General features: G+C 41.5%; 1 protein-coding gene and 1 non-coding gene across 3 annotated transcripts in view; one reads left to right on the forward strand and one right to left on the reverse strand.

Annotated features, from left to right (window-relative positions):
• The window catches only part of LOC124802619 (palmitoyltransferase ZDHHC23-B), a 71,829-nt gene extending 48,371 nt beyond the window's left edge, over positions 1-23,458 (reverse strand). For both annotated transcript variants that reach the window (XM_047263507.1, XM_047263506.1), the window contains exon 1: positions 22,977-23,458. In XM_047263507.1, coding sequence (XP_047119463.1) covers positions 22,977-23,089 — 113 coding nt within the window. In that variant the 5' untranslated portion in view covers positions 23,090-23,458. The remainder of the gene's footprint in view (positions 1-22,976) is intronic.
• Positions 10,444-10,518, forward strand: Trnas-cga. Its single transcript has one exon. It is a non-coding gene; the product is annotated as a tRNA-Ser (tRNA).
• Positions 23,459-27,140: the final 3,682 nt, after the last annotated feature.

The raw sequence follows: 27,140 nt of genomic DNA on the forward strand, positions 1-27,140 counted from the left end.
GGTGGGCCAACACCATATTGAATTCCAGCATTACCAATGGAGGGCACCACAAACTTTACAGTCATTTTCAGCCAGGTGTTCGGATACTTCTGATCACATAGTGTATGTTCTTAGGCAAGTTGTAAAACACTAGAATCAGCATAAACAGTTTCATTCTTTATCGTAAATTATTTTAAATCTTGTTATGTGGTTTGTACAACCACACACAGGGTTCATCTGAATTACTTTATCACTGCTAATGAACGCCATGTGATTATGTAAGAACTCAACCACAACATTACTACTGTTCATTTTTGCAAATATATTAACAACTTAAAATAACGTTTTCTGTGCTGTTCCAGAAAATACTATTTTAACAGACAGATATAAATATGTTCTAGAAGGTTTTGGCATCTATGTTATGCATACATTGCTTGACTACCTGTAAAGCAGAAGAAGAAGAACAAGAAGAAGAAGAAGCACAAAGTAAGTAAGTTAGGCTAGACTTCTGCACACCTTGTGAACAGCAAACAGGCACATTTAAAAGTAGATTGTGGGATATCTTTTCAGCATTCATTCATTACATGAAGAATCACACACACACACACACACACACACACACACACACACACACACACACACACACAGTTCTCTAGGTGCTGTGCTCCACTGGCATAAGTAATGATCTTGGCTTGATCAGTTAGTGCAGGTACGAAAGTGTCAGGGGAGTGGGAGGTTTGCAAGGTATGGGTGGGGGAAGATGATGCCATGGGAGGGAAAAAGTGAGAGAAGAAGAGAAATAGAAAAAGGTCTATGCAGGTGAGTTGGAGTAATAGAAAGCGTGTGCGAACCTGGAGTAGAAACAGAGGATGAGGAGGACAGGTACTAGTGAAGATTCAGGCATGGGGGTCACAGGAAATGTTGCAGACTGAGTCCCCATCTGCATAATTCAAAAAAAGCTGGTGTTGTTGGGAAGGATCCAGATGGTACGAGCTGTGAAGCAGCCACTGAGGTCAAGCATATTGTGTTGCACAACATACTCAGCATTAAGTGGTGAACTGTCCCTAGATCAGAGTTTGACTGTGGCCATTAATGCGAATAGTCAGGTTGTTAGTAGTCGTGTCCATGTAGAATGAGTCACAGTGGCTCTTTACCCTGGTGGTCCCGCCTGTGATAGGGTTGGAAGTGTCTGTGAAAGGACTGGAGTAGGTGGTATAGCCTGTTCACAGAGAGATGAAGAAGAGCTTTCCAGTTCTGGATCACACTAGTTGGCCAACTTCGGCCCATCCAGAACCTTGTGTATACTGCCATTGCAAGGTGATTGTTGTGCTATGTTGTGTCACAAATTAATACATCTCTCGGTGAGTGATGAAGGAATTCCCTGCCCATCAAGAGCAGTGCTAGGTACTCTTTCAATTCTCAGAGAAGACCAATGGTAGTACTTTATGGAGTGGAGCTGGAAAAATAATTAATAACACTTTTGAATGTTGCAAGCAGGAGAGCCAAAATGAAGAGCTGCTCCAACCTCTGTCCCAACCGATGAGGTGAACAGTGATATTCGCGGGAGTAAGCTTCAGCTCTGTGAAGAGAACTTGGATTCTTCCCAAGATAATCCTGAGAAATCAATTTAAATACTGAGGAAAAAGAAGTTCCACTTTTTTGTTCGCGCTTTGAAACTGCTTTCCCCTTTGTCTGAATTACTTTAAAATGGACAGTTTGTTAGTGTGCGTAAGAGCACCATTATTTACTGTAGGAACTGTTTGTACTATTTCTTTTACAAGGAGAGGTCCCAAGGAGTGAGAGTGAATTTCAGAAATCACTTATGTGGTTGTGTAGGTATTACATCACATCCTGCAATCATTTATCCTTGTGGGCCCTCGTTTGTGTGTCATCAACAAATATGTCCAATGACAATCTGTTTTTAATCTGCCAGTGAATCCTTTCCATTAGTAACAGCTGGTAACTGGTGATGGTACTGCAGGAATGTCCAATAACTGACAACAAATTAATGGAGGTTTGGCAGTCCAATCACACTTGCAATAGACAAAATCATTATTGATACATCTGAATTGCACAGTAGTGTAATCAGGAAGATAATGAGACTGATTGTGACAGTGAGTGATTTAATAAATCTTCAAAATTATGAGTCCTTTTAGTAATTTCTATTACTGGCTGTTTTTAATTTCAAATTTTCTATGAGAACTGATACAGAACCAGTAGCAACAAGCACTGTCATTCAACAAGAAACTATCAATTTCAATTTCATGACTACTGTAAGCTTTTGTTATGCCTGTCTCAGTTTTTACTTTTGCAGATGCACAATATTTGACCATTGACAGCTGGTACTGTGGCACTAGATTGTACTGTCAATGTTGTTTGGAGCATATGTCGACATGTGAGCAATATTCTAGTGCCAGCATGTGTGACACAAGAGTGGCTTGTGCCTCCCATACTGTCCCTCACCCCTCGACGGACTATGTGCTGGGAATTGGTGGGCAGAGCTTGCTTCTCTTGCTGCTCTCTGCAGTCACATCAGAATTTGTTCCTCTCTTCGTGAACAGACTATAGTGAGAGGATGTACAGGACATGACTTGTATCTGAGTCTCGCAGGGGTATAAGCCATGTGGCAACAAGTAGGCTGGAGGGGTGGAATAGGGATGGATGGAGACATTGCATAGGTTGGGTGAACTCTGGAATATCACTGTGTGAGGGACGGGGAGGATATTTCTCACTTCAGGGCACAACAAGAGGTAGTCTAATTCGTGGTAGAGAAAGTGATTCTGGTGTTACAGTCTGGATGCTAATGAGTCACAATGGATGGAGAACAATAGATGACTGGGGAGACGAGGCAAAGGAGATCTTTTTCTTATAACTGGACGAGGTGAGGAGGGTAATTTTGGACTGCAAATGCCTCTGCTAGACACTTGACGTCTTTGTAGAGGTACTGCTTGTCACTGCAGATGAGATGGTTTAAGTGCATTTACAGTTTACCTGGCCATTCCATTGTATGCTGCAGTTGATAACTGTAAGCAAGATGAATGATGTGAAGTGAACATGACAGACTGTGACTCAGCTGAAACTTCCTGGCACATTAAAACTGTTTGCTGTACTGAGACTCAAACTCGGGACCTTTGCCTTTCGCAGACAAGTGCTCTACCTTTTCAGTTACCCACGCAAGACTCACGACCTGTCCTCACAATTCTACTTCCACCAGTACCTCGTCTCCTACCTTCCAGACTTCACAGAAGTCTTCCTGAGAAACTTGCAGGAGTATCACTACTGGAAGAAAGGATACTGTGGAGACATGGAGACACAATATCCTTTCTCCCAGTAGTGCTAGTCCTGCATGTTTCGCAGGAGAACTTCTGTGAAATTTGGAAAGTAGGAGATGAAGTACAGGCGGAAATAAAACTGTGAGGACGGGTCGTGAGTTGTGCTTGGGTAGCTCAGTTGGTAGAGCACTTGCCCGCAAAAGACAAAGGTCCTGATTTCAAGTCTCTGTCCTGCAGACAGTTTTAATCTGCCAGGAAGTTTCATATCAGCACACACTCCGCTGCAAAGTGAAAATTTCATTCTGTAAGTTCTATGGTTCATAAATAAATCTAGCTGATAGTCTGTTCTGTTAGCTTAGAATTTAAAGACATCATCTCAATGTTTGGCAAAAATGGAAACGAGACGTACAAGTAGGTTTCCTCGGAGTCTTTCGCGACAGCATACGTGAATAAAACGTTCTTGGTTTTCACGTGTCAATTCAAATCGAAAATTGAGAACATTTTATTCACACAAGTAGGTTATTGCCATTAGGGATATGTATCTCAGATTACACTACACATCAATCTATTACGCCAATCATATTTTTGTATTGAGATTCATTGGCTTCACAAACTCGTAGCAAATTGTCATATCCCAGCAAAACCTACGGCTTGAGCTTTGCTACGGGTCAGTCTGTCAGCAAATCCAGTTTTCATTTGTTCACATTCACTGGCTTCACCTACTCATGATCAAAGTGTCACCTTCCAGCCAAACCTAGGTCTATGGTTATGCCTCAAGTCTGTACATCTAGTTTTCTTCCCGTTCTCCACATCGACAACAAATCAATTTGTATATTCCACTAAAAGAAATCATTAAATTCAGTAATGCTCATTGGTTACTGTATACTATCAAATAACTGACTACAATCAACAGCCAACAAAAGGACAAGTGGAAGTACTGGCATGCTGTAAGTGCACTATAGCTCATGTGATGAGCATGACTAGCTAGATAGTATGGAAGTGACTTCTTTATGTGGAGTGGGTGGCAGCTGTTGAAATGAAGGTATTGTTAATGGCTTTAGGTATGTTTCAACAAAGGTAGTTATGAAGCCACCTGTGAGGTAGTGGTCGAGTTTGGGGAAAGTTGCTTGTTGGACTGAAGAGAGCGAAGTGAAAGGAATGGGAGAAGGTGTTGAGGTCCTGGAGAAATGTAGGTAGTGTCCTTACCCTCAGTCCAAATCATGAATTTGTCATCAGTGAATTTCAACTAGGTAAGGGGCTTGGAATTCTGGGTAGCCAGGAAAGATTCTTCTAATGAAATCTTCTCGGGCTTCCACCCGGGTAGCTACATCGAAAATCCATGACGTTTCAATGAGCGTCATTCTCATCATCCTCTGGTGAAGATGATGAGGAACATCATAGAAAACATCGTAGATTTTCAACGCAGCTACCTGAACGGAAGATCGAGAAGATTTCATCAGCAGCTTACACTGGGAAAGCCTATATTCACACAGGATTCTTCTAGATTACCCATGAACAGGTTGGCACTGATAGTGCCATGCAAGTGCCTCTGGCTGTACTGCAGAATTGTTTGTCAACGATGTCTTCACAGCAGATGTAATTATGCGTGATAATACAGCTGGTCATGGTGCCCAGGAAAGTGGTTCTCTGTTTGGAGTCAGTCAGGCATCGAGGATGTTGGTTCAGAGAGAGCCAGCATTGACAGTGACAAGCAGGACATCAGGTGGTAAAGGGACAGGAACTGTGTAGAGCAGGTAAAAGAAACTGTTTGTCTTTTATATAGGAGGAAGGTTTTGGGTAACAGGCTGAAGGTATTGATCAATAATGGCACAGTCTTACTGTGGGGGCTTAGTAGCCATCCACATTGGGGAATCCCGATATGAGGTATGAGTCTGGGAAGTGATGAAGGTGAGGGGGACACACTCAGAAGAGATTTTGGGGTGAGCCTTGAGATTTGAGGAGGGACTTGAGATCTGGCTGGTTGGTTTAAAAGAGGGGGGAAGGGACCAAACAGCTAGGTCATCGATCTCTTGTTCTGAATAAAACAATCCACAAGGGTGAGAGTAAAACAAGCAAGACTGACAACACAAAATGGAGAGAAAGGAAAAACCACAAGGACTATGGAAGGGCAACAAACACTTAAAGGGAAAACCACAGGAGAAGAAAACCACAGAAACACAAGAAACAGGTAGAAGAGATTAAAACAACAAAACAGATTACCGTGGCTGGCTGACCATGAGAATAAAAAGGAGAAGCCAGCCACTCTGCAACACATTAAAACCTCCACCCTAAAAGCACTAGGGTGGAGGACGCAGAGGGACAAAAGACATGCACTAAAACTTAGATCAAATGATAAAACCCACCCTCATGAATAAAACGTAAAACTAAATCGACCAATGAGACGTTGTCAGATAAAATTAGCGGCAACAAGTCTGGTAAGCGAAGATTTTGTCACAGAGCAATCGAAGCGGGACAGTGCACCAGAATATGGCCCACTGTCAACCGAGTGCCGCATCGACACTGAGGCAGGTCCTTCATGGGTCAGGAGGTAGCTGTGGAATGCCCAAGCATGGCCAATGCAGAGCCACCAGAGAACCACAGAGTCCCTGCGACAGGCACACGTGGAGGACTGACACACATTCATAGTCTCCTTAATGGTACACAGTTTGTTGTGTGTACTGAGACTATGCCATTCCATCTCCCAAAGCCGAAAAACCTTATGACGTAAAAACGAATGCTGTCAGCAAGTTCGTTGCCTGGGATTCCGATGTGTCCTGGGGTCCACACAAACACCACTGAAAGACCGGACCACTCCAGGGCATAGATGGACTCCTGGATGGTTGCTGCCAAGGAATGATGAGGGTAGCACTGGTCAATAGCTTGTAGGCTGCTCAAGGAGTCAGTACACAGAAGAAATTATTCCCCAGAGCATGAACCAACTCTGCAGTGAAAACACTGCAGCCATCAGGCAAAGAATGTTGTTCAATATGTCCTCCATGGACATATGCAAAGCTGACGTGCCATCGGCCATCGAGCCGTCAGTGTAAACCACTTCACGGCATTGGTACATGTCAAGAATCAGAATGAAGTGACAGCGGAAAGCTGCGGGGTAAACTGAGTCCTTTGGGCCATGTGAAAGGTCCAGGCAAAGCCGTGGCCTAGGTGTACACCAGGGAAGTGTACGCGATTGGACTTCAAGTATAGGTGGTAAAAGCAACGACTCCAGTTCAGATAGAAGGGATTAGACGCGATGCGCGAGATGAACCGTCGTGGGTGGGAAAAGGAGATGGTAATCCGAACGCCCAGGAGAACTACGAACGTGTGCAACGTAACTGGCGAGCAGTTTTGCACGCCTGACCTGCAATGGAGGAACTCCAGCCTCCACAAGGATGCTGGTCACCGGACTCATTCTAAAAGCTCCTGTTGCTAGTCGAACGCCACAGTGGTGCACTGGGTCGAGTAAGCGCAATGCTGAGGATGCCGCTGAACCATAAACCAGACTCCCATAGTCAAGGCAGGATTGAACAAGGGCTCTGTAGAGCTACAGCAACGTAGGGCAATCTGCACCCCAGTTGGTGTTGCTCAGGCAGAGGACGGCATTGAGGTGCTGCCAGCACTTCACTTAAGCTGACGAAGGTGAGGAAGACAAGTCAATCAGGTGTCAAAAACCAATCCTAAAAATCAATACGCCTCCACTACAGTGAGGGGATCATCAGTAAGGTAAAGATCTGGTTCCAGACGAATGGTACGACACACGCAACTTTGCGGATGAAAACTGAAAGCCATGGGCTAGAGCCCATGACTGCGCCTTTGGATGGCTCCCTGTAGGCGCTGCTCAGCAACACCAGTGTTGGTGGAGCAATACAAAATGCAAAGGCGTCTGCATACAGAGAGGGTGAGGCGGACGGCCCTACAGCTTCTGCAAGACTGTTAAAGGCCACTAAAAATAGAGATACACTCAATACAGAGACCTCTGGGACCCCCTTCTCCGGGATATGGGGGGGAACTATGGGAGACACCAACTTGGACACAGAAAGTAAGGAGCGACAGGAAATTCTGGATAAAAACCGGAGCAGGCCTCGAATACACCACTCATATAATGTGCCAAGGAAATGATGCCGCCAGGTGGTGTCATACACTTTTCATAGATCAACAAAGACGGCAACAAGGTGTTGGCATCTGGAAAAGGCTGTTCGGATGGCAGACTCGAAGGACACAAGATTATCAGTGGTAGAGGGACCCAGGTGGAAGCCGCCCTGGCACAGAGCCAGTAGACCACGAGACTCCAGGACCCAAATCAAATGCCAACACACCATATGTTCCAGCAGCTTACAAAGAAAGTTGGTGAGGCTGACAGGCCGATAGCTATCCACATCAAGCAGGTTTTTGCCAGGTTTGAGCAGTGGTATGATGGTGCTCTCCCGCCAGTGCAATGGAAAGACACCATCACACCAGATCCGGTTGAAGATCATGAGAAATTTTCGCTTGTAGTCAGACGAGAGATGTTTAATCATCTGACTGTGGATCAGATTGGGCCCAGAAGCTGCGTTGGGGCAATGTGCAAGGGCACTGAGAGTTCCCATTCTGTAAATGGGGCATTACAGGGTTCACTGTGGTGTGTAGTAAATGAGAGGACTCTCGCTTCCATCTGCCATTTGAGAGTGCGAAAGGCTGGGGGCCAATTCTCCGACCCAGAGGCGCGAGTATAGAGTTGAGCAAAGTGCTCGGCAATCACATTTGCGTCGGTAGATAACACACTATTTATGTTAACACCAAGAACACCTGTTGGGGTCTAGTAACTAAAAACTCTGATCTTTGCCCAGACTTGGGAAGGTAAAGTATGCCACCCAAAGATCGACACTTACCTCTCCCAACACTCCTGTTTCTGCCTCATGGTAAGCTGGCAAACGCAGGCACGGAGCCATTTATAGGCTATGAGGTGCTCCAGGGGAGGGTGCCGCTTATGCCACAGTAGAGCTCACCGACGCTCCTTAATTGCCTCAGCAACTTCCGGTGACCACCAAGAGACTAACTTTCACCGGGGGCACCCTAAAGAATGAGGGATCACATTTTCCACCACAGAAACGATCATTATAGTTACCTGCTCAACCACCACATCAATGTTACCGTGTGTGGGAGTTTCAACGGTGAAAGTTTCCCAGAGCGCATTGTTTAAAACCCATACGGGCAGGTGTCCATGGTCCTGATGCCGGGGCAGTGACAGGAAGATGGGGCAATGGTCACTACCACACAGGTTGTCATGTGCTCTCCAGTGGATAGATGGGAAAAGGCCAGGACTGCAAACCAAGAGATCAATGGCCGAATATATGCCCTGTGCCACACTGAAATGTGTGGTGGCCCAAGTATTTAAGAGGCAGAGATCGAGTTGTGACAGCAAATTTTCGACAGTAAGAACTGTGCCACCCCACAATGGGTTATGAGCGTTAATATCTCCCAAAAGTACGAAAGGTTTAGGGAGTTGATCAATCAGTGCAACCAATGCATTCAGACATACTGCATCATCTGGAGGAAGATATACATTGCAGACATTTATTTCCTGTGTCGTCCTTATCCTGACAGCTACAGCTTCAAGAGGGGTTTGAAGGGGCACAGGTTCACTGCATACTGAGTTCAGGACACAGACACAAACTCCACCTGACACACTATTATTGTTGCTACGGTTCCTGTAATATCCCTTATAGCCACGGAGGGTAGGGGTCCACATTGCCGGGAACCAGCCTTCCTGGAAGGCAATGCAGAAAGCAGGTGTAAAGCTTAACAGTTGCTGTAGCTCAGCCAGGTGGTGGAAAAAACCACCACAATTCCACTGGTGGGTGACGTTATCGTGAGGCTGGGAAGGCATGAAGTTTGCAAGGAGGCAGGTTATGCCTCAGGGTCACCTGCTGCCTCCGACTAAGTTTTTGTAGCCATTTTTTTTCTATGGTGGATGACCAGAGGGTCCTGCTTCTTAGCAGACTTCTTCTTAGTTTGCTTGCTCTCTCACTTCGCTTTAGGGGCTTGCTTGGAAGATTTCTCCGAAGCAGCTTCAGACATGGAGGAAGACTGCCAACCTCTTCGTCCAGCAGCTTTTGGCTCCTTGATCCACTGGTGAGTGTCTGCCATGGCACTAGTGGAGACCTTGGAAGAGAGGGCCCCAAGGGACCCCTTCCACACGAGAGGCTGTTGCTTCTTCGGCTGAGGAGAAGGGACCGATGTCCCCTGCATTTGGGGGGGGGGGGGGGGGGGGCTTGCTCCCAAAGTAGGTGCTTTGGGAGCAACAGAGGGAGATTTGACCCCTACCACCAAGGGGCAGATGTATTCTGGTGGCTCGAAGGGCCCACTGTTCATGGCACATAATGAGAAAACACTGGCACTTGGGACGGAGATGGTGATGTAGCTGCAACATATGTCAACGTCAACTGAATGGGATGTAACATTTCGAATTTAAGTTTAGGCTCTGTGTAAGTCAATCGGTCCAGGCTCTTGTATTCCATAATTTTCTGCTACTTTTGGAGTACTAGACAGTCTGGCTAGCAGGAGGAGTTGTGCTCTCCACAGTTGATGCAATTGAGAGGTGGCGCACATGGAGTATCTGGGTGCAGTGGACGTCCGTAGTCTCAACATGTGGCTCTGGAAGTGCAGCAGGACGACATGTGACCAATCTCCCAGCACTTAAAGCACCACATAGGGGGAGGGACATATGGTTTAACGTCACAGGGGTAAACCATCACCTTGACCTTTTCAGGCAATGAATCACCCTCAAAGGCCAAAATGAAGGCACTGGTAGCAACCCTGCTATCTTTGGGTCCCCTGTAAACGCTCCGGATGAAATTAACACTCCACCGTTGTAAATTGGTGCGGAGCTCATAATCAGACTGCATGATGGAAAATAATCCCCTGGACCATGAAACCCTCTGGCAGATTGTGTGCCGGATGGAGACTCTAACTTGGGACCTTTGCCTTTCGCAGGCAAGTTTTAATCTGCCAGGAAGCATACCAGCGCACACTCTGCTGCAGAGTGAAAATCTCATTCTGGAAACATCCCCCAGGCTGTGGCTAGCCATGTCTCCACAATATCCTTTCTTCCAGGAGTGCTAGTTCTGCTAGGTTCGCAGAAGAGCTTCTGTAAAGTTTGGAAGGTAGGAGATGAGGTACTGGCAGAAGTAAAGCTGTGAGGATGGGGCATGAGTCGTGCTTGGGTAGCTCAGTTGGTAGAGCACTTGCCCCCGAAAGGCAAAGGTCCCGAGTTCGAGTCTCGGTCCGGCACACAGTTTTAATCTGCCAGGAAGTTTTATATCAGCGCACACTCCTCTGCAGAGTGAAAATCTCACCCTGGACCATGTTGAGGCTTTTATGGGGAGTGACGGAAACAGAAATATCACCCAGCTTGTCACAGGTGAGTAATGCTCGAGATTGGGCTGGGGATTCTGCCTAAATCAAGATTGTGCCGTTTCGCATCTTGGACAGCACTGTCCGTTCTCCAAACTTATCCTCAAGGTGTTCAACGAAAAACTGAGGCTTCGTCAGTAGAAAAGAGTCCCCATCAGTTCTGCTACAGACTAGAAACCAAGGCAAATATGGCTGTCTCCGTTCTGTAGCTCTACGTTCCTCTCATGGTGTAGTGAGGGAGGGAAACGATTTAGTGTCAATACCTGTCGACATTGTATTCTATCTTGCCCTTCTTAGAGACACTGGTGCCATACGGTCACCAGTAAGAGATGACTTAGTCCGCTTCATTGCAGGTCAATTGCCCTGATGCCACCAACTCTGATCAGGGGCTCTCCCCATGGGCACCACCCACCCACAGCATAGGCCAACTAGCATGATGGCCGTTGCCGGGAGTCCTGATGACCCAGGAAGACAGGCATCTACTCCTTGGCATACATGGGGAGTTTACAGCTCAGGCATCAGCAGTGCGATGCCTGTGTTGTCAGGGGGCTACCTGTGGCGCAGGGGGGGGGGGGGGGGGATGAGGACAGGAAACAACAGAAGCAGATGACATACCCCGGAAAGTGTCCTCGCCCAAATAGTTGAAATCGCAGGTGGAGAAGCAAAGCCAGAACAAGATATTCAGGAGATCGAATCTAAGTGCATTCATGCACCACATAAGCCGTTCTTCACCATATGGCCCGCACTTCTGTAGAATTTTGAAAGTGGCTGGTCATAGAATGGGACCTGAACTCATATAGCCGAAAAGTGTGCCTCTTACGACAGGCAGGAATACCTCCGGCCTATTCTAACCCCCGAACCCATAGGGAGTGATCATGTTGGACTTCTGGAACAGGGTCCCTGTGGCAAGGCTTTGGTGGACATGTCTGACTGTTGGTGGAGGCCTCAGCTAGGTAGCCTCTGCATTTCACAACAACAGTTGTGGAGCCTTGTCAGAAGGTGGGATTATAAAGATGGAATCAGTTCTTATCATGGTTATTTCGGTAGATGTGAGGTTGGTTTACATGTTGAGGGATTTGGGGAAACATTGTGAAGCAAGATTTGAGCTTAGGAAATTCTGGAGAATTATCGGGGGATGATTCATGGTAAGATGCAAGAGTAAAATGAATGGTGCAGGGTTAGTGGTGAAAAGGTGTTTCAACTGCAATGACCATGAGAAGGAAAGGTCTTTAAAAAGCCCAGCATGATTGAATTTGGGAGTGTGGCAAAAGGTGTCACATTTGGAAAGGACTGACTGAGGCTTTTAGTGGATAGGTTAATAACTATATTGCGGGTCTCTTTAGGCTCTGGGTTCTGTAGCATGGTGGGAGGGGTTTTTGAAAGTGGAGCATATATAGTAGGTACAAAAAAATGCTATACAAGAAATTATCTTATGAAAGATTACTGGATTCCAGTTAAGAAGAAAACCACTCTATGGATGCTTGCAGAGAAAAAAAGGTAACTGCACAGCCAGAGAATGATTGATTTCTTGGCAAATAAGATCTGGATCTGGCAAAACAATTTAGCATTGTGATGCGTACTTGGCTTATTTGAATAAAGGCAGGAAATGGCAATTACAGTTAAATGCAGCAGCAAAAATATGTATTTAATCTGAAGCATAGTTTGAAATCAAAGATGCAGTTACAACATAAATACATTTACAGTAATTTCTGTTGTATCATATGGAAAGCAGCCACTTTCTATCCACAGCTTTTCAACCAACTATATCACACTCCCCATACATAAGCTAAGAGAGGATGTAATACTGAAGTTATGTTTGAGACCTAACACTCATTCTTCAGTATACTTATTCCTTACTGGTATTTGTTGGTAATAATACATTGTTTTCATTATTAAGCACAACACAAGAAAACTATTTCCATGGAGCCTTTGCCTGCTTGTCTATGGTTCCAAGTGAAGTCATATATTCGGATGCAATGGTCTCTGTTGACCACCCACCTGATTCGCTAGATGTTGCAGACCCCCTTCAGATTGAAAATTTAATTAGAAATGTAGCTTATTAGCCACTACTACTGCAAATCACCTGATTATATATATTTCAACAACGGAGGAAACAAAGAGCGGGACAAACCAAAACTTATCCACACTTCAATATGGCACAGTGAGTGCACGTATGTAACTTTTTTCACCTTATATATTAACTAGATCACACAAACAACAAAAATTAATGAAGCAGGTCCTTGTATATATACTAGAGGACATCAATTTTAGTCTCATTCTGGAGATGGCAGACTTTCAACTGAAAGTAAATTAAATTAAAATTTATAAGTTTTTGACACTTCCATGTTCGAAAAGTGTCTTCAGTACCATACTGACTCTTGATAATTATATGAATTTTGAAAACTGTACATGTCTACAGTTGATTTCAGTTAGAAATTAGGGCACATTTATGCCAAGGGCAAAGGCAACAATATTATGTTACTTCAATTCAGTTTAACATCATACTGGTATATGAAAAAAAATGTAATGTTTCACAAAATCCTGAATTGACTTTACTCATTCCTTAACTATGACACACCAATAGGTCAGCAGCTTTTTATTTCTATGACTTTGTTTCTGAGGTGGTAATTGGAGAGGGATGTGACAGTATGTAGCACTCAAACCAACAGTCTTTTCAGGAAGTAACTTACTGAGTTTCAAAGATGAGATGGGATATTTTGTAAGCCGGTATGATTATCTACTGACTGGCAAAACAGAAAATTTAGAGTGCAAGCATATGTTTTATGGCACTATGGATTTTTTATTGGTACCAACTAAAGGGTAGTGATAGATTTATTTCCTTGGTGGCTTTTATTTTGCTGTGATTTCAAGGACACTTGGAATAAAAGCTGCATGTAGAGAAGTGATTGTTGGAGGAGAACCTATATTTATGAAAATTAAAAATAACAGATGGTGGATTGAAAGCAAAAGTCAAGAGTCTATTTGAATGTGTACAATCTTCAGTACAACTAATTTGTGTTGGCTTGATCTAGTGGATGTGAAACAAATGCCTTCAATCTATAGTGGTCACACACATTTGAAGTTCAGACTCAGATAATAACCTTCTGTCCTTCATACCTGCCACAACTGCATAATGACGGGCACTCAAAATTTGAAGCAATTAGAGATGGTGCACCATAACACTCAATATTAGGTCTGCTGTTGTTTCTGATATACCAAAATTATTTTCCATTTTAAGCTTCAGAAGATTTTCTTTTCATCTCTCTCTCTCTCTCTCTCTCTCTCTCTCTCTCTCTCTCTCTCTCTCTCTCTCGCAAACGATACAGGCATAGGAATTTAAAAAAAATAACGAAAAATACAATAAGGGCGATTTCATTTCAAAACTATACTGGTTAAGAGTGAATGTGTGACTTCACTATTTCAAAGTTTGCTGAGAAAAATATACGTTAAAGTTCCACACCTCTCCAAAACTACAATATTTTGATTTTCTGATGATTTGTTAAAACGCTGCTGACCTCTCTAAATGAAAGTATTTGTGAAAATGTCTTAATGAATGGGAAAATTGAAAAATTTTAATGAAAAAACCAAAAGTGAGATTTTTTTTTTTGGTGAGGCAAACGATGAACATTAGTAACATTTTGCAAATTTCAAAACTATGTTTTGAAAATATGAATAGTCACAGGGTGTTAACTGTCTTGAGCAATGATAAAGCAGGACTGGCAACTGTCAGCTATGACATTAATGCATGAAATTCTTGAACTCAAAATATTTGTACATAAAGATAAAATAATCTGAAATTTTTTTGTTATTTAGAAATTACTTTCCAAAATCCCCATCCTACACGTTACAAAAATTTCATGATATGTTAGCTGGTCACTTATGGAATGCACAATCAGAGTGGGCAATACTTGTCTGTATAAAATGTGAAATTTTTTTTTTTAGGTAGACCTAGCTCTACTCTCACAGTCAAAAAATCATGGACACTTCAATATTTAAACCAGTTGCTGATTTTAAGGAAATTTCATGCAAAACTGGTATTTCTGACTCAAAATAATTACCTTACAACATTATAAGTGAGTGGGAAAAGAATTCATAATTTTGTTCGAAAGCATTTTATAAGAATATAGAATATTAATATCCACTTTTCTTTTTATGATATTATTCACAAATTATTATTGTCTTCTGTCATGATTCTACTTCATGATTTTCCATGAATTAAAATTGCCTACAATGTAACAATTAACATTGCATTGTTGAAAAGACTTCATTTGTTTGTTTGTTTTTCATCTGCTTGAACTTGCATAGCTGAGCTGAATTTGCACACAGACAAGGATGATGCAACAAGAGCAATGCTTGGGAAATAGAAACTGCAAACTGATTTTTTGACGATAGTCATTTGAAAGCATTAGCAGGACCATGAGGTAACATAGAGGAGACAGTTATATCTTGCAGTTCATGAGACGCATTATTATCTGTCCCACCAACCACTGACTGTCATACACACAAGAAATGAAGTGGCTTACTTCAAAGTATGCTAACGTATACTGTGGTCTCTGCATTTCACACGCAGTAACAGGCTGCATTTTGTGGAGAACCGTTCTTGCAATGTATGTGCTACTCTGGAATGCAACCCAGTGGTGACTTGATTGAATTCCTATCACAGGCTTCATAGCAGACCATACTTTTTAAACGGAGTTCTCTTAATGTACTTTCATTTAGAATTATGAGTTTCATATTTGTTACTTATGTTGATATGGTGTGTGCAAATCCACCAGCATCTTGTTGCAAGGTATTTACAGAGAGCTTCTACCCCAGCACATGCACTTTTTCCATGGCCTGTTGCTGAAAATATCTTTTCTTTGTCTTAATTTCTGTACTACAGTGTTGACCAAGCTCATAAATCTGAAAGCAGTTTTTAAAACGAGATGCTGCACCATCAATAACATACACATGTTTAGGAAATGCATAGCCTCTAGATGCTATGTCATCAATTATCATGCTGACAGCTTAGCACGCATGTGCACTGTCATGAATGAGATTGCTGACAATAGCAAAACAGTGTGATGTTCCAAGGAAGTGGGCAACACAAGTGAAAATTGATACTTGTGATGGGTGGAAGTGGTAATTTTGAATTTCGTCCTGCAAAGCAACAGACAGTTCTCAGCAAAGTGGCAATGAACTAATGTGTCAGTATTCTGGGATGTGGCTGATTTTACTTCTGCTATGGCTTGCCTCTGAATCCTCTGGTTATGATGGTGAGCTGTTCCTTTCACGACCCAATGCCTAACCTCTGTAACAATTTTTTCTGGCTCTACTGTCTTCTCCGCCAACTCTCCTTCCTCCCACAACATATAGGTTATGTTATTGTCACTATCCTCAAGGTGTAATGCTCCAACAGTCATCACTTCAGCACCAGGACACATTGCACACTCCTGCAATCAACATTTATTTTGCAGCTTGTTACATACACACAAAAGCATCTGGTCCATCTCTGTGTACTTCTTTCCTGTGGCACTGCTCACGGTGAAACAAGTAAGTTTCAAATTAGTGCAGTAAATACATGTGCATACTTCCTTCACTGGCTGGCATTTACCCTTTCTGGTCATAAGGAGTAGAATTTTTTGAGACCTATTTTTAAATTTGGGTTCTCCTTTTTCATTAGGAGATATGCTTCTCTTATTGGTCTTGTCATATATCTTTTTACCTATTTCACCATTTTCACTAACAGAGATAACATCACCTGGTTATGACTTTGCCTGCTGCAAACTTTGTCAACACTCAGGTAATATTCCTGAGCAACAGTACGCATTTCATCTTGCAACAGATGCCCATAGTAAGAATCTAGGCATGCCAAAAAGCTCATTCTTTATTTTACTAGCTTTTGAAATCAGATAATGTGATGGAGTGGGTATGTAGTTCTGTATCTGCCACTTAGAGTAGCTACATGGTATCAGTGTCAGTAACTGTACCTTCTCAGTGTAGGTGGCTGCTGAGGTATCAGTATTTAGTTTAGAAACCACACAACACATTTTGTGCACATTCTTCAGGTACCACTAAGTGCATCTACGTTATACACTTCACAAAGTTTTGCAGATGCTTGTGTAAAACTTGTTTCAATTTCTTCCACCTTTTTTTTAACATACTGTTTTCTTCTTGTGCTTCTTACTTTTCCCGGATGTTTAAGGGGGGGATGTAGTAGGGGCTACAGCAAAAATGCTAACATTCAACACGTCAACAACTTCATGTCCAGCAATATAAATATCTGCACTGTCTTCTGCAGTTCACATTTGTGCGATGGTGATCATTCAGGCGGATTGTCACTAAATTTCTTCTATAGTAATTGTAGCAATTCCTGCAGAATGGATGTGATGGTAATACTGTGATGTGAGGACCAAGATATTTATGCAATACCCTCTGACAGATTTCCAACAACTGTGAAGCATTTTTTACTTTTCTTAAACACCACCTTATTGTGTCTTTTTTCACAGTCCACATTCCTCACTCTTTCACTACTGTATTTCCTACTGTATCTACCAAAACGTTCAAACCAAACACAAAACTTGATGAAGAATGGTTTATGTGCAAGCTCTCACTCGTTTATCATTAACAGAAGAGACTGGAAACATTGTTGCCAACATCCATATTTTATACTAGAAATTCAGTAATGCGAAGTGCGCAGAATGATGAAAAATTTTTAACGCTTTATGCGGAAAAATATTGCCCACTGCGTTTGCTCTGACTACAAACGTATTATCCAAACAATATTTTATGTAACTTTCAAAAGTTTTGGATGGAGGTTTTCCAGTAGATAATTCATAAAAACTCATAATAATGCAATTTTTTACATTTTTAGTAAAAAATAATTACATATTACAGACAGTTGGAGCATAGAAGGTACCGTTTTGTATCCGGTAATACAGAAAAGATATCATTCAAGGAATTTCCAAATTATATAAAAAAAAAATATTTAAGTGGAAAAATTAACTTAAATTTTGTTATTTTTTGTCTTAAATTTGTCAGTTACAGGAAGCCCATAAGTGTGTGGGTGTCAACTAAATTTCAACACAATAAGAGGGAGCTTTAATGCAAAACACCTGCCATGTTTCCAGTACTTTTAGTTTATTAGATTTTTAAAGAGTTATTTACAAAATATATATTTTTCAAAGGGGTGTATGATTCACAAAAATTAAGATAAAGCGAAAATACTTTATTTCTTAACATTTATGATATAGAGGCCTAATATACTTTTTTTTTCCAGAGAAATTCATGACCACGAGTTGACATGACCTGTATAATTTGAGATGAAATCACCCAGAAGTCCTCTTACTGAAAAGATAGCTATTGAAATATTTATATTGTGATACATCTATGTCTATACTCTGCAAACCACTGTGAAGTGTATGGCAGAGGGTACATCCCATTGTACCAGTTATTTGGATTTTTTATGTTACATTCACGTATGGAGTGAAGGAAGAATGCTTGCTGAATGCCTGTGTGTGTATGCTGTAATTTGTCTAACTTTGTTCTCACAGTCCCTATGAGAGTGATATGTAAGGGGCTGTAGTATATTCTTAGAGCTATTTACAGTCAGTTCTTGAAAGTTTTTTTAAGTAAGTTTTCTTGGGACAGTTCATATTTATGCTCAAGAGTCTGACAGTTCATTTTCTTCAGCACCTCTGTGACACACTCCCACAAATCAAACAAACTGTGACCATTCTTGCTGCCCTTCTCTGCATATGCCCAATGGCCCCTGTTGGTCCTGTATGATACATTTCCCACAAACTAGAGCAATGTTCTAGTATGAGTCATTGAGGTCGTTTTTAAGTAATCCCCTTTGTAGACCGAAGGCATTTCCTCAGTATTGTAAAAATAAAGTTAAGTCTGCCTCCTGCTTTACCCACAACTGAGCTGCTGTTCATTCCATTTCATATCCCCACAAAGTGTTATTTGTACAAGTTTAGTGATTCCAACAGTGACTCACTGATATTGTAGTAATAGGATACAATGTTTTCTCATTTTGTGATGTGCTCAACTTTAGGTTTCTGAACATTTAAAGGAAGTTACCAACCTCTGAAATCACTGAATAGTTATACAGCTTCTTTCAGACACATAGCTGCTGCAAAAAGTCTGAGATTGCTATTAATTGTGGTGTCACCGCCAGACACCACACTTGCTAGGTGGTAGTTTAAATCGGCCGCGGTCCATGTAGTACATGTCGGACCCGCGTGTCGCCACTGTGATCGCAGACCTAGCGCCACCACCAAGGCAGGTCTCGTGATACGAGAGTGGACTCGACCCCAGTTGTACGAGAACCAAGCTACCGCCCAGTTGTACGCGAACCTAGCTATCGCCCAGTTGTACGAAGCCTTTCTCTCTCATTAGCCGAGAGACAGAATAGCCATCAGCTAAGTTAATGGCAACGAACTAGCAAGGCGCCAGTGGTATCAGTGCCTATAGCTTACAAGTATTCAAGAGAGATGTATTCCAAGGCCTAAATAAAAGATAAGTAAAAAGCATCTACCTACTTTTCTTCTTATTCATTTATAAGTTCTCATGTTCCAGACTTCACGCCCGTCGGCGTGTGTGTGTACGCGTGCCTGCCTTTCTTTTGGCTACTCCCGTGTGGCGTAACAGTCTTGTTACGTCACTACATTAATAATGTCTGCAATTTCATTAATATACAACATGAAGAACAAGGGCACCAACACACTTTACTGGGGCACACCCAAAGATACTTCTACATATGCTTATGACCCTCCATCCAATACAATTTGCTGCATCCTCCCTAGCAAAAAATCATTCACAAATGTTGCTTGATACGTATATGGTCATACTGTTGATAAGGTCAATGAAGCATCAGATTCCACTCGTCTGCTTTGACCAACGACGTAAGGGTGTTGTGGTGTGTGATGTCATTACAGCACAGAGTTTGTGTGTTGGTTGTGTTTCTAAATGTCGTCTTGTTGTGTTTGATGGTGCCCTCTGGTGGTGTGTGTGCATATACTGAGTGCAATGTGTTGTATTAGCTTCATTTGAGCCTTGGTGTTGGATATGTGATGTCATTGGAAGTGCTTGTAGTAAGGTTTGGAAGTTTTTTCAGTGAGTCATGAATTAATATTTTTTTTAGTTTACATGTTTGGTGTTTTCATGAGGTGTTATTGGTTTGCTGTTTGTGGTGCAGTAACGCGTTTAGTTTACTGCGTGGCTTCTGTTGTTAGGTGTGGGTATGATGATGAAATATAACATAACTCTGTTGCGGTCGGAGATGGGGGAGGACATGTCTGTTATTACATTCCTCCAGTTATATGGACTGATTGCTGGGATTGTGAAGTGTAGTCATCTCAGACTAGAGACTGGGGTGACCAACCTAGTTTACAGCTCCGGCATATGTTGCTGCTAAGTTGAATTTTTTTTTTTTTTTGGGGGGGGGGGGGGGGGGGGGGCTATTCTTCTCGGGTTGTGATGTTTTGGTATTAATGGTCTAGTGAATGTGTTTTAATTTATGTAGGGATGTTGGATTTTTAGATTTTTTTAGGTGTTGTGGTTTTGGTTTTATTTTTCATGGTTGTACGTGTTGGTTTTTTGGTATCAATAGTTGTGGTTGATCTATATAAGACAAGGGAAATGACCGACTTCAATTTTCATAGTTTTAGCTGTGGTTGACCTTTATAGGTCAGGGAAAGTGTCCAATTCCTGTAGATTTTGTTGGTGTAGCACAATATTGTAATTTTTTTCTTTTGTTTGCCATTTTGTGTGTTTTGGGATTGTGGTGTGTTTTTTACTGTTATATTTAGCTTGTCCCCACCCTAAAACCCCAATTTCCCATGGTAGCCCCATTAGATTGATCGTATTTTTGGAGGGAGATGTTATCATCTTATTTTTATGTATTTTCGTGTTTGCTGCTGCATTTGTGTGTTGACATCATAGGCGCCATATTGCAGACACTTAGAATAGCCATTTCCACCACACTGATGATGTCATGGGTCAATGCAGACGGGTGGACTCTGAGACTTCTGCAACACAGATGTAACACATGTGACAATGAGTCAAACGCTTTTCATGAATAATAAATAGGCTACTGCATCTGCTCGATTGCCTACATCCAAAGCTTTCAGTACATCATGCCTGAAAAGTTGGAGTTGGGTTTCACATGTTCCATGTTTCCAAAATCTGTGCTGGTTGGTGTTCAAGATACCTCCTTATATTTGAGCTAAGAGTATGTTCTAAGATTCTACACCAGATTGACGTCAAAGATACTGAGCAGTACTTTTGAAGATCTTCTCTATTACCCTTCTTGTAAATGGATATGACTTATGATTTCTCCTATCTACTGGGCACAGTTTTCCGTTTGAGAGATCTGTAACAGATTATAGGTCACTGAGCAGCTGACGCATCTGCAAATTCAGTACAGAATCTGACAGCAGTTTTATCTGACCCTTGAGCAGTTTAAATGATTTCAACCGTTTCTCAATGTCACTGCCAATAACACTAATTTCACTCATCTTTTCAGTGGTACAAGGATTAATCTGGGCAACTCTACTGAGTATTCCTGTGTAAAGTAATATTTGAAAATGGGGTAAAGCATTTCTATTTTTGCTTTGCTACCCTAAATTTCAGCTGCTGTTTTCCATGAGAGACTGGATACTAACTTTGGTGCCACTAACAGCCTTTACATAAGATCAGAATTTTTTTGGGTTTTGTGAAAGATCATTTGACAATATTCTGCAACAGTCGTCATTAAAGGCTTAACGCATTGCTCTCCTAACTGTCAAACACATTTCATTTAGCATCTCTCTAGCCACAGCTCTATGCTTGTTTAAACATATGCAATAATCTGTTTCTTTAGAAATTTCTTTACAGCAACCATATATCATAGAGGATCCCTCCCATCATGAACTGTTCCACTGATTATGTATCTCTGCAGCACATGATCAATAATTCCTTTAAACTTTATCCACAGTTCTAAGCAAATACATTATCACTGCCTTTTGTCAAGATCCCGCACTTAGGCCTAAATTTAAGTATTTCTCAAGAGCTATATAAAATGGGTTTCTCATACAATGAAATACAAAAACTAGAAAGTATCAGCTTTTGAGACTACAGATATATCACATCCATAGTTGAAAAACACACTGCCTAGAACTAATGAAACTGGATAAACTGAAAACTACTTCACAGAGATCTTGACTTTGATTCCCAGTAATTCCTAAAAGTTTCACCGGTTTACATTTTGCACCTCTGGAACTGTTGGTTAATGTAAAAAGATGCCTAACTGCACTGGTGTTCAGAATTGATGCTAAACTGTGGGTCTGCCTGTAACTGACAAGTCAGAGGAAGACAACGCGCAGTACCTGTAATAGTACCATGCTTAGGAAAGAACTGTGGTGTGTATGTAAACCACATATAAAACTAAGTCCAAAAACAACTTCAACAAAGACTTAAACGGGTTAAAATTTGTATAAAAGAAAAGTCATATGCATGGGTACATATGTCTTCAACAATCAAAACAACCTCAGCATATTAAATGTCATGTAGATGGTGCAGTGGGCCGTAAGTTCAATTAAAGAATTTTGTGTTAAATGACTATTATTCCACTAAACTGTATCAACATGGCAACTCTTAGATTTCATATTTTAAGTTACTTTGTAATTTTCACTGTAATATATTATTGTAATGTCATTTCACTGTACCACACTTGAATTAAATTTACATCTTTGACTGTTTTCTGCATTCGTTACCATCCATCATATATGGCAAATGTAATGTTACACACCAGTACCGCAGGGGAAACAAGGTGTAAGAAGAAATAAACGCAGTCCATAGGTGCAGCATAACACATCGTTTTAGATGCGATTCGTTGTACCAATGCGACGTCAGTGCGTCATACGTTACCTCGCATATGATTACTTCGTAAGTATTCAATATTACTGGAAAATTATTTGTAAATTATAATCTGTAAACATTTTGTTCCTGTAAGTGTTTAAATTTCCCACACGTTCTTCGTGATGGTATGCCATACATAACGATGTGATGATGACTGAATGACACTTTCTGGTATTCTTGGGTACCAATAACTGTACTGAATATAAGTTAAGAGAATTGTAAGTAATCAGAAACTCCAGATAACACGTAAAAACTTTTGTGTTACCAGTAGCATCATGCTCGTTACGTTTTGCGACAGATATATGTCATTGTCTATTTAAATTCAGCTTCAATGGCATCTTATAGGCAAAACAAAGATTTTTAAATCAATTACATTAGATTTATGTTAGGATCTCGCACGTTTGAAGTTCATCATATATAGTTTCTTTTTTCCAGAACTATCATCAATCTCACCTGTCAACGCAGATATCAAGTTCTTCACAATTGCAACAACACTCTAACATGTGGTATCTTTCTTGGTTGCGATTAATATACTCGCAACAACATAAGCTATCTCTGCCATCCATTTCTCCTTATGTCACCCATCAAAAACTGTCCACTTTTCCTCATGTAAACAATTTACATACGACAATAACATGCCACCGGCGCACTTGCCAAAGAACTTCGAGTAGTTGGCACTTCGCTATGCTCACCATACGCACTTCGTTTCTCGCACACCCAAGGCGTTTGTCATCTACATGAAACATGTGGATGAGTCGCTAAAATGAGTGCCCTTGAATAGGCGTTCGTCTGAAACCGTTCGATTTAGTTGTGATGACAGACTGAAGGCCAATTCACACTGGCCGTCATATGAAGTCCCGTCTCTGCAAAACAATCTGCAATACATTTCCAACGTTGGCATCCACACTGGCAGTGCCGTCCCGTCCCGTTACGTCACGTCACGTCACGTTACGGCACGGTCAAGGTTTCTCTGGATGAAAGTTTTGACTGCTGACGTCATCCGTCCGTTACTGATCATGTGATCCATAAGCTCATTTCTTCCCAGACAAGGTCATGGGCGGAACTCCACATTTCGTTTCATCGTGGTTGATATCAGTTGTTTGTTGGTCGTTATCTGCTATAAATTGTTTAGTTTTGTTATTTTGTTAAAATTTATAATAAATGACGACACATTAATCGAAGCAGTGAGACTGCAGTCTCAAGTGTAGAGTGCAGGCAGGATAAATTGGCCAGTAGATGCTCAAACGGCTGGGTAAGCGTGGTGGGAGCGGTAGTGCTGGGGGTAGCAGATGGGCAGTGAGCGAGCACTCGAGGGGAAGTACTTAGCGGTACAGGGGAAGTGCCGCCCTACAGCGAAGCCTATGCTTGACCATCTGGCCTAATGCGGAGGAACTGCACACCAGATAATAAAAATAATAAGCTTTTTTAAGTACTACAGCCAATTTTATGAACATTATTTTATTATTTCTATTATTATATTATTAACATTATAAATCTTGCTACGAAATACATGTTAGTTAAACATTAGTTATGTAATGTTTGCGATATAGGTTATGGACTGATTTGTGGAGCATGCGGGAAGTATGGCGTTTCTGTTGAACCTGCAAATAGAAAGAGTTTTCATTAGTGGTCACTCTACTGCATTCGTCTGGATAGTGCTTAAACAATCAGAGAGGACAATGCTAAATCACGAAGCACATGTCACAATTCACATGCTTCACAGTTAATCTGATAATACATGCAGTGGGCGACGTCCCTGACTACCATGTTCAGACTGTAAAACAAAGAGAATGCACAACGTCTGTTGTTTGTCTACTGATCTTTTATTTGTTCACCGTCCTCAGACTGGAAAGGTTGGAAGTCATCATCATCGTCATCATAATCATCGCTAGTGTCATCAGTATCGCTGGCACATATCTCAATAACCATTTCTTCCAGTTCGTCTGTCAATTTTTCCTGATTTGCCTATGTTTCTTCCACATGCCTGCAAACTGCCTCCCATTCGTGTACAGTAATGTAGAAAATTTTTTCTTCTGCTAGCTTCCACACATCCTCCAGCTTGAACATAACATTCTTTGTACCCACCCAGTTCTTTACCGTAGCCCATACAATTTCTATAGGATTTAGTTCAGGATGGTAAGGAGGTAAACGGAGAACAGAATGACCATAATGTGCCAGAAGTTTAACCACAGGGTAAATCTTTGTGGTTTTGTTGCTTCCCATTAAGGCAAGCAGTTCGATCTTTGTGCTTCCATGGTCGAATTGAATGTTTCGGGAATTTAGCCAATATGCATTGTCAGCTCTCCTGCCAAGCATTGTTGGTGGTTTTTCATGCAGAACATTGTGATAACTATCATTGTCAAGCATAACAATGGAGTTTTGCGTCACATTCGGTATTAGCTTGTTTTCCAGCCACATGATAACAAATATAGTCATTCAGTCTAATTATGACACTACTTTACATGTGTACCACAATCAGATAGTAAAAGATAAAACAAATACCTTGAAAAACTTTCAGCATTCATTTCTGCATGGTAATCTCCTGTTTTAGTGCCGAATTTGAAAATTAAAAGTGTTTTTGGCACAAAACCTGATTTGCCTCCTGTGATCAGAAAAACGACATAAACGCGTTAATAACACTGACGTTATTTCTGTCGCTGTTTTGAAGAACATGTTGAAATTTCAAAGGAATGCTAAAAATGGTTCAAATGGCTCTGAGCACTATGGGACTTAACATCTACGGTCATCAGTCCCCTAGAACTTAGAACTACTTAAACCTAACTAACCTAAGGACATCACACAACACCCAGCCATCACGAGGCAGAGAAAATCCCTGACCCTGCCGGGAATCGAACCCAGGAACCCGGGCATGGGAAGCGAGAACGCTACCGCACGACCACGAGATGCGGGCAAAGGAATGCTCACTATCTCCTGATCCACAGTATTGTAGATCAGAAGAATGCGAATGTTTCCTTTAACGTTTAGACACATTAATATGTTACAGTCTACAGAACTACTTGTCCTTATCTGATATTTTTGTTACCTGTGTGTACTATAATCGGACGTTGTCCTTTTGAAAGTGGCGCCTTTACTTCCTTACTTGAGCCACCATCTGTCCATTCTTTGGGCCTTGTATGCGAACTGTGAATATAGGTTTCATCGACATATATGATAGGTCCACCCTTTTCACGGTACTTTTTTATTTTCTTTAAATATTCAACACGTTTAGTGTGTATTTCTAAACGTTCCACAAGCACCTTCCTGTTATCTGTTGTTTTGCGCCACCTGATAGATATTAAGCAGGTTAATTACACAAAAATTGACGCATATAAATAATACATTGACATTAAAAAAACCAACGTACCTGGAGCCTAAAGTTTGAAGTAGGTGCCGTAATGAAGAAATACTCTCTGTAAAAGACGTATTTTCTCTCACTACAGGATAAAGTGCCTTTTTTTTGGGACGCTGTTTGTTTGTCACGTGGAAATTATGTATCAGTCTCCACACAACTTGTTCATCAAAATCATCTAAATGTAAAATCTTTTTCTCTTTATTCCTCTTTTTTCCGGGAGCAGAGAAACCCTTGGAACTGCTGGCAACTACTTTTTCTCCCTCTTTCGTTATTCTACGTATTGTTTGAAGTGACACACCAGCAGCAGCCTGCACTCTTTCTAGAACGCTTTTTACTGGGATTTGTCTCCTCTCTTTTGCCTCATCTGGCATAAATGTAATTACATTGCAAATAATCTCTCTTGCCTGGCTATGCAGGACTCTTCCTGTCCCTATAGTGATTGCAGATGTGATGCCGTGCCGTGTATACCGCTGAGCTCACTCGACGTGCACTAGCTGACAGGTGGAAGTACAATGAGACGGTCTCCCCTCCTGCATGACAAAATGGACTCACCCAGAACTACGGTCAGAAACTCATGTCTGCACAAGGGCCACCTTATCCTGTGCGGACTCAGCGACATGAGCACTGAATTTTGAGATACCAGTACCATATTTAATATTTTGCAGCGAAATGGAGTGCAACATGGCTGCAACTAGAAGTGAAAAAATTACTCTGGGTAGAACCAGTTTGATTAGTGGGTGGAATTTATTTGTGTGAGGCATTTTTAGTGTTAGGTAAAGAAATGCACTGCAACATTCAGACACTGCAACTTGTTTATTTAAACACATATTTGTAGTAGGTCTATTTATTGTTAAGCAGTTCTCTAAATTGTGTGTGAAACTGTTTTGCAAGAATCAGTGTTTAATATTTATGTGGTTTCACTTGCTAAACCCAGTACAAATAAGACACTTGAACGACTAAAAGGTAAATACAACATACAAGGAAAAATATACAGCTATCTTGAAGGGAAAGATATTGAGGGAGATATGACTATGTGCAGATTAGATTAGATTCAGTTTTCGTTCCACAAACCCAAAAAATTAGATGATTCTCTTTGGTGTGGAACATGTCAGAAAGTATAACATAAAACATTTGAATATAATACTTACAACACTGATCATTTGTCAGAAGACTGTCGAAATTGGTGAATACAAATGCGGTAAACTGGAGCAGCTAATATTTACAGAATTAACATGCTGTCAGAATGAAACATTGTTATGCACTAT

Source organism: Schistocerca piceifrons, chromosome 6, assembly GCF_021461385.2.
Source record: "Schistocerca piceifrons isolate TAMUIC-IGC-003096 chromosome 6, iqSchPice1.1, whole genome shotgun sequence".
Taxonomy (NCBI): domain Eukaryota; kingdom Metazoa; phylum Arthropoda; class Insecta; order Orthoptera; family Acrididae; genus Schistocerca; species Schistocerca piceifrons.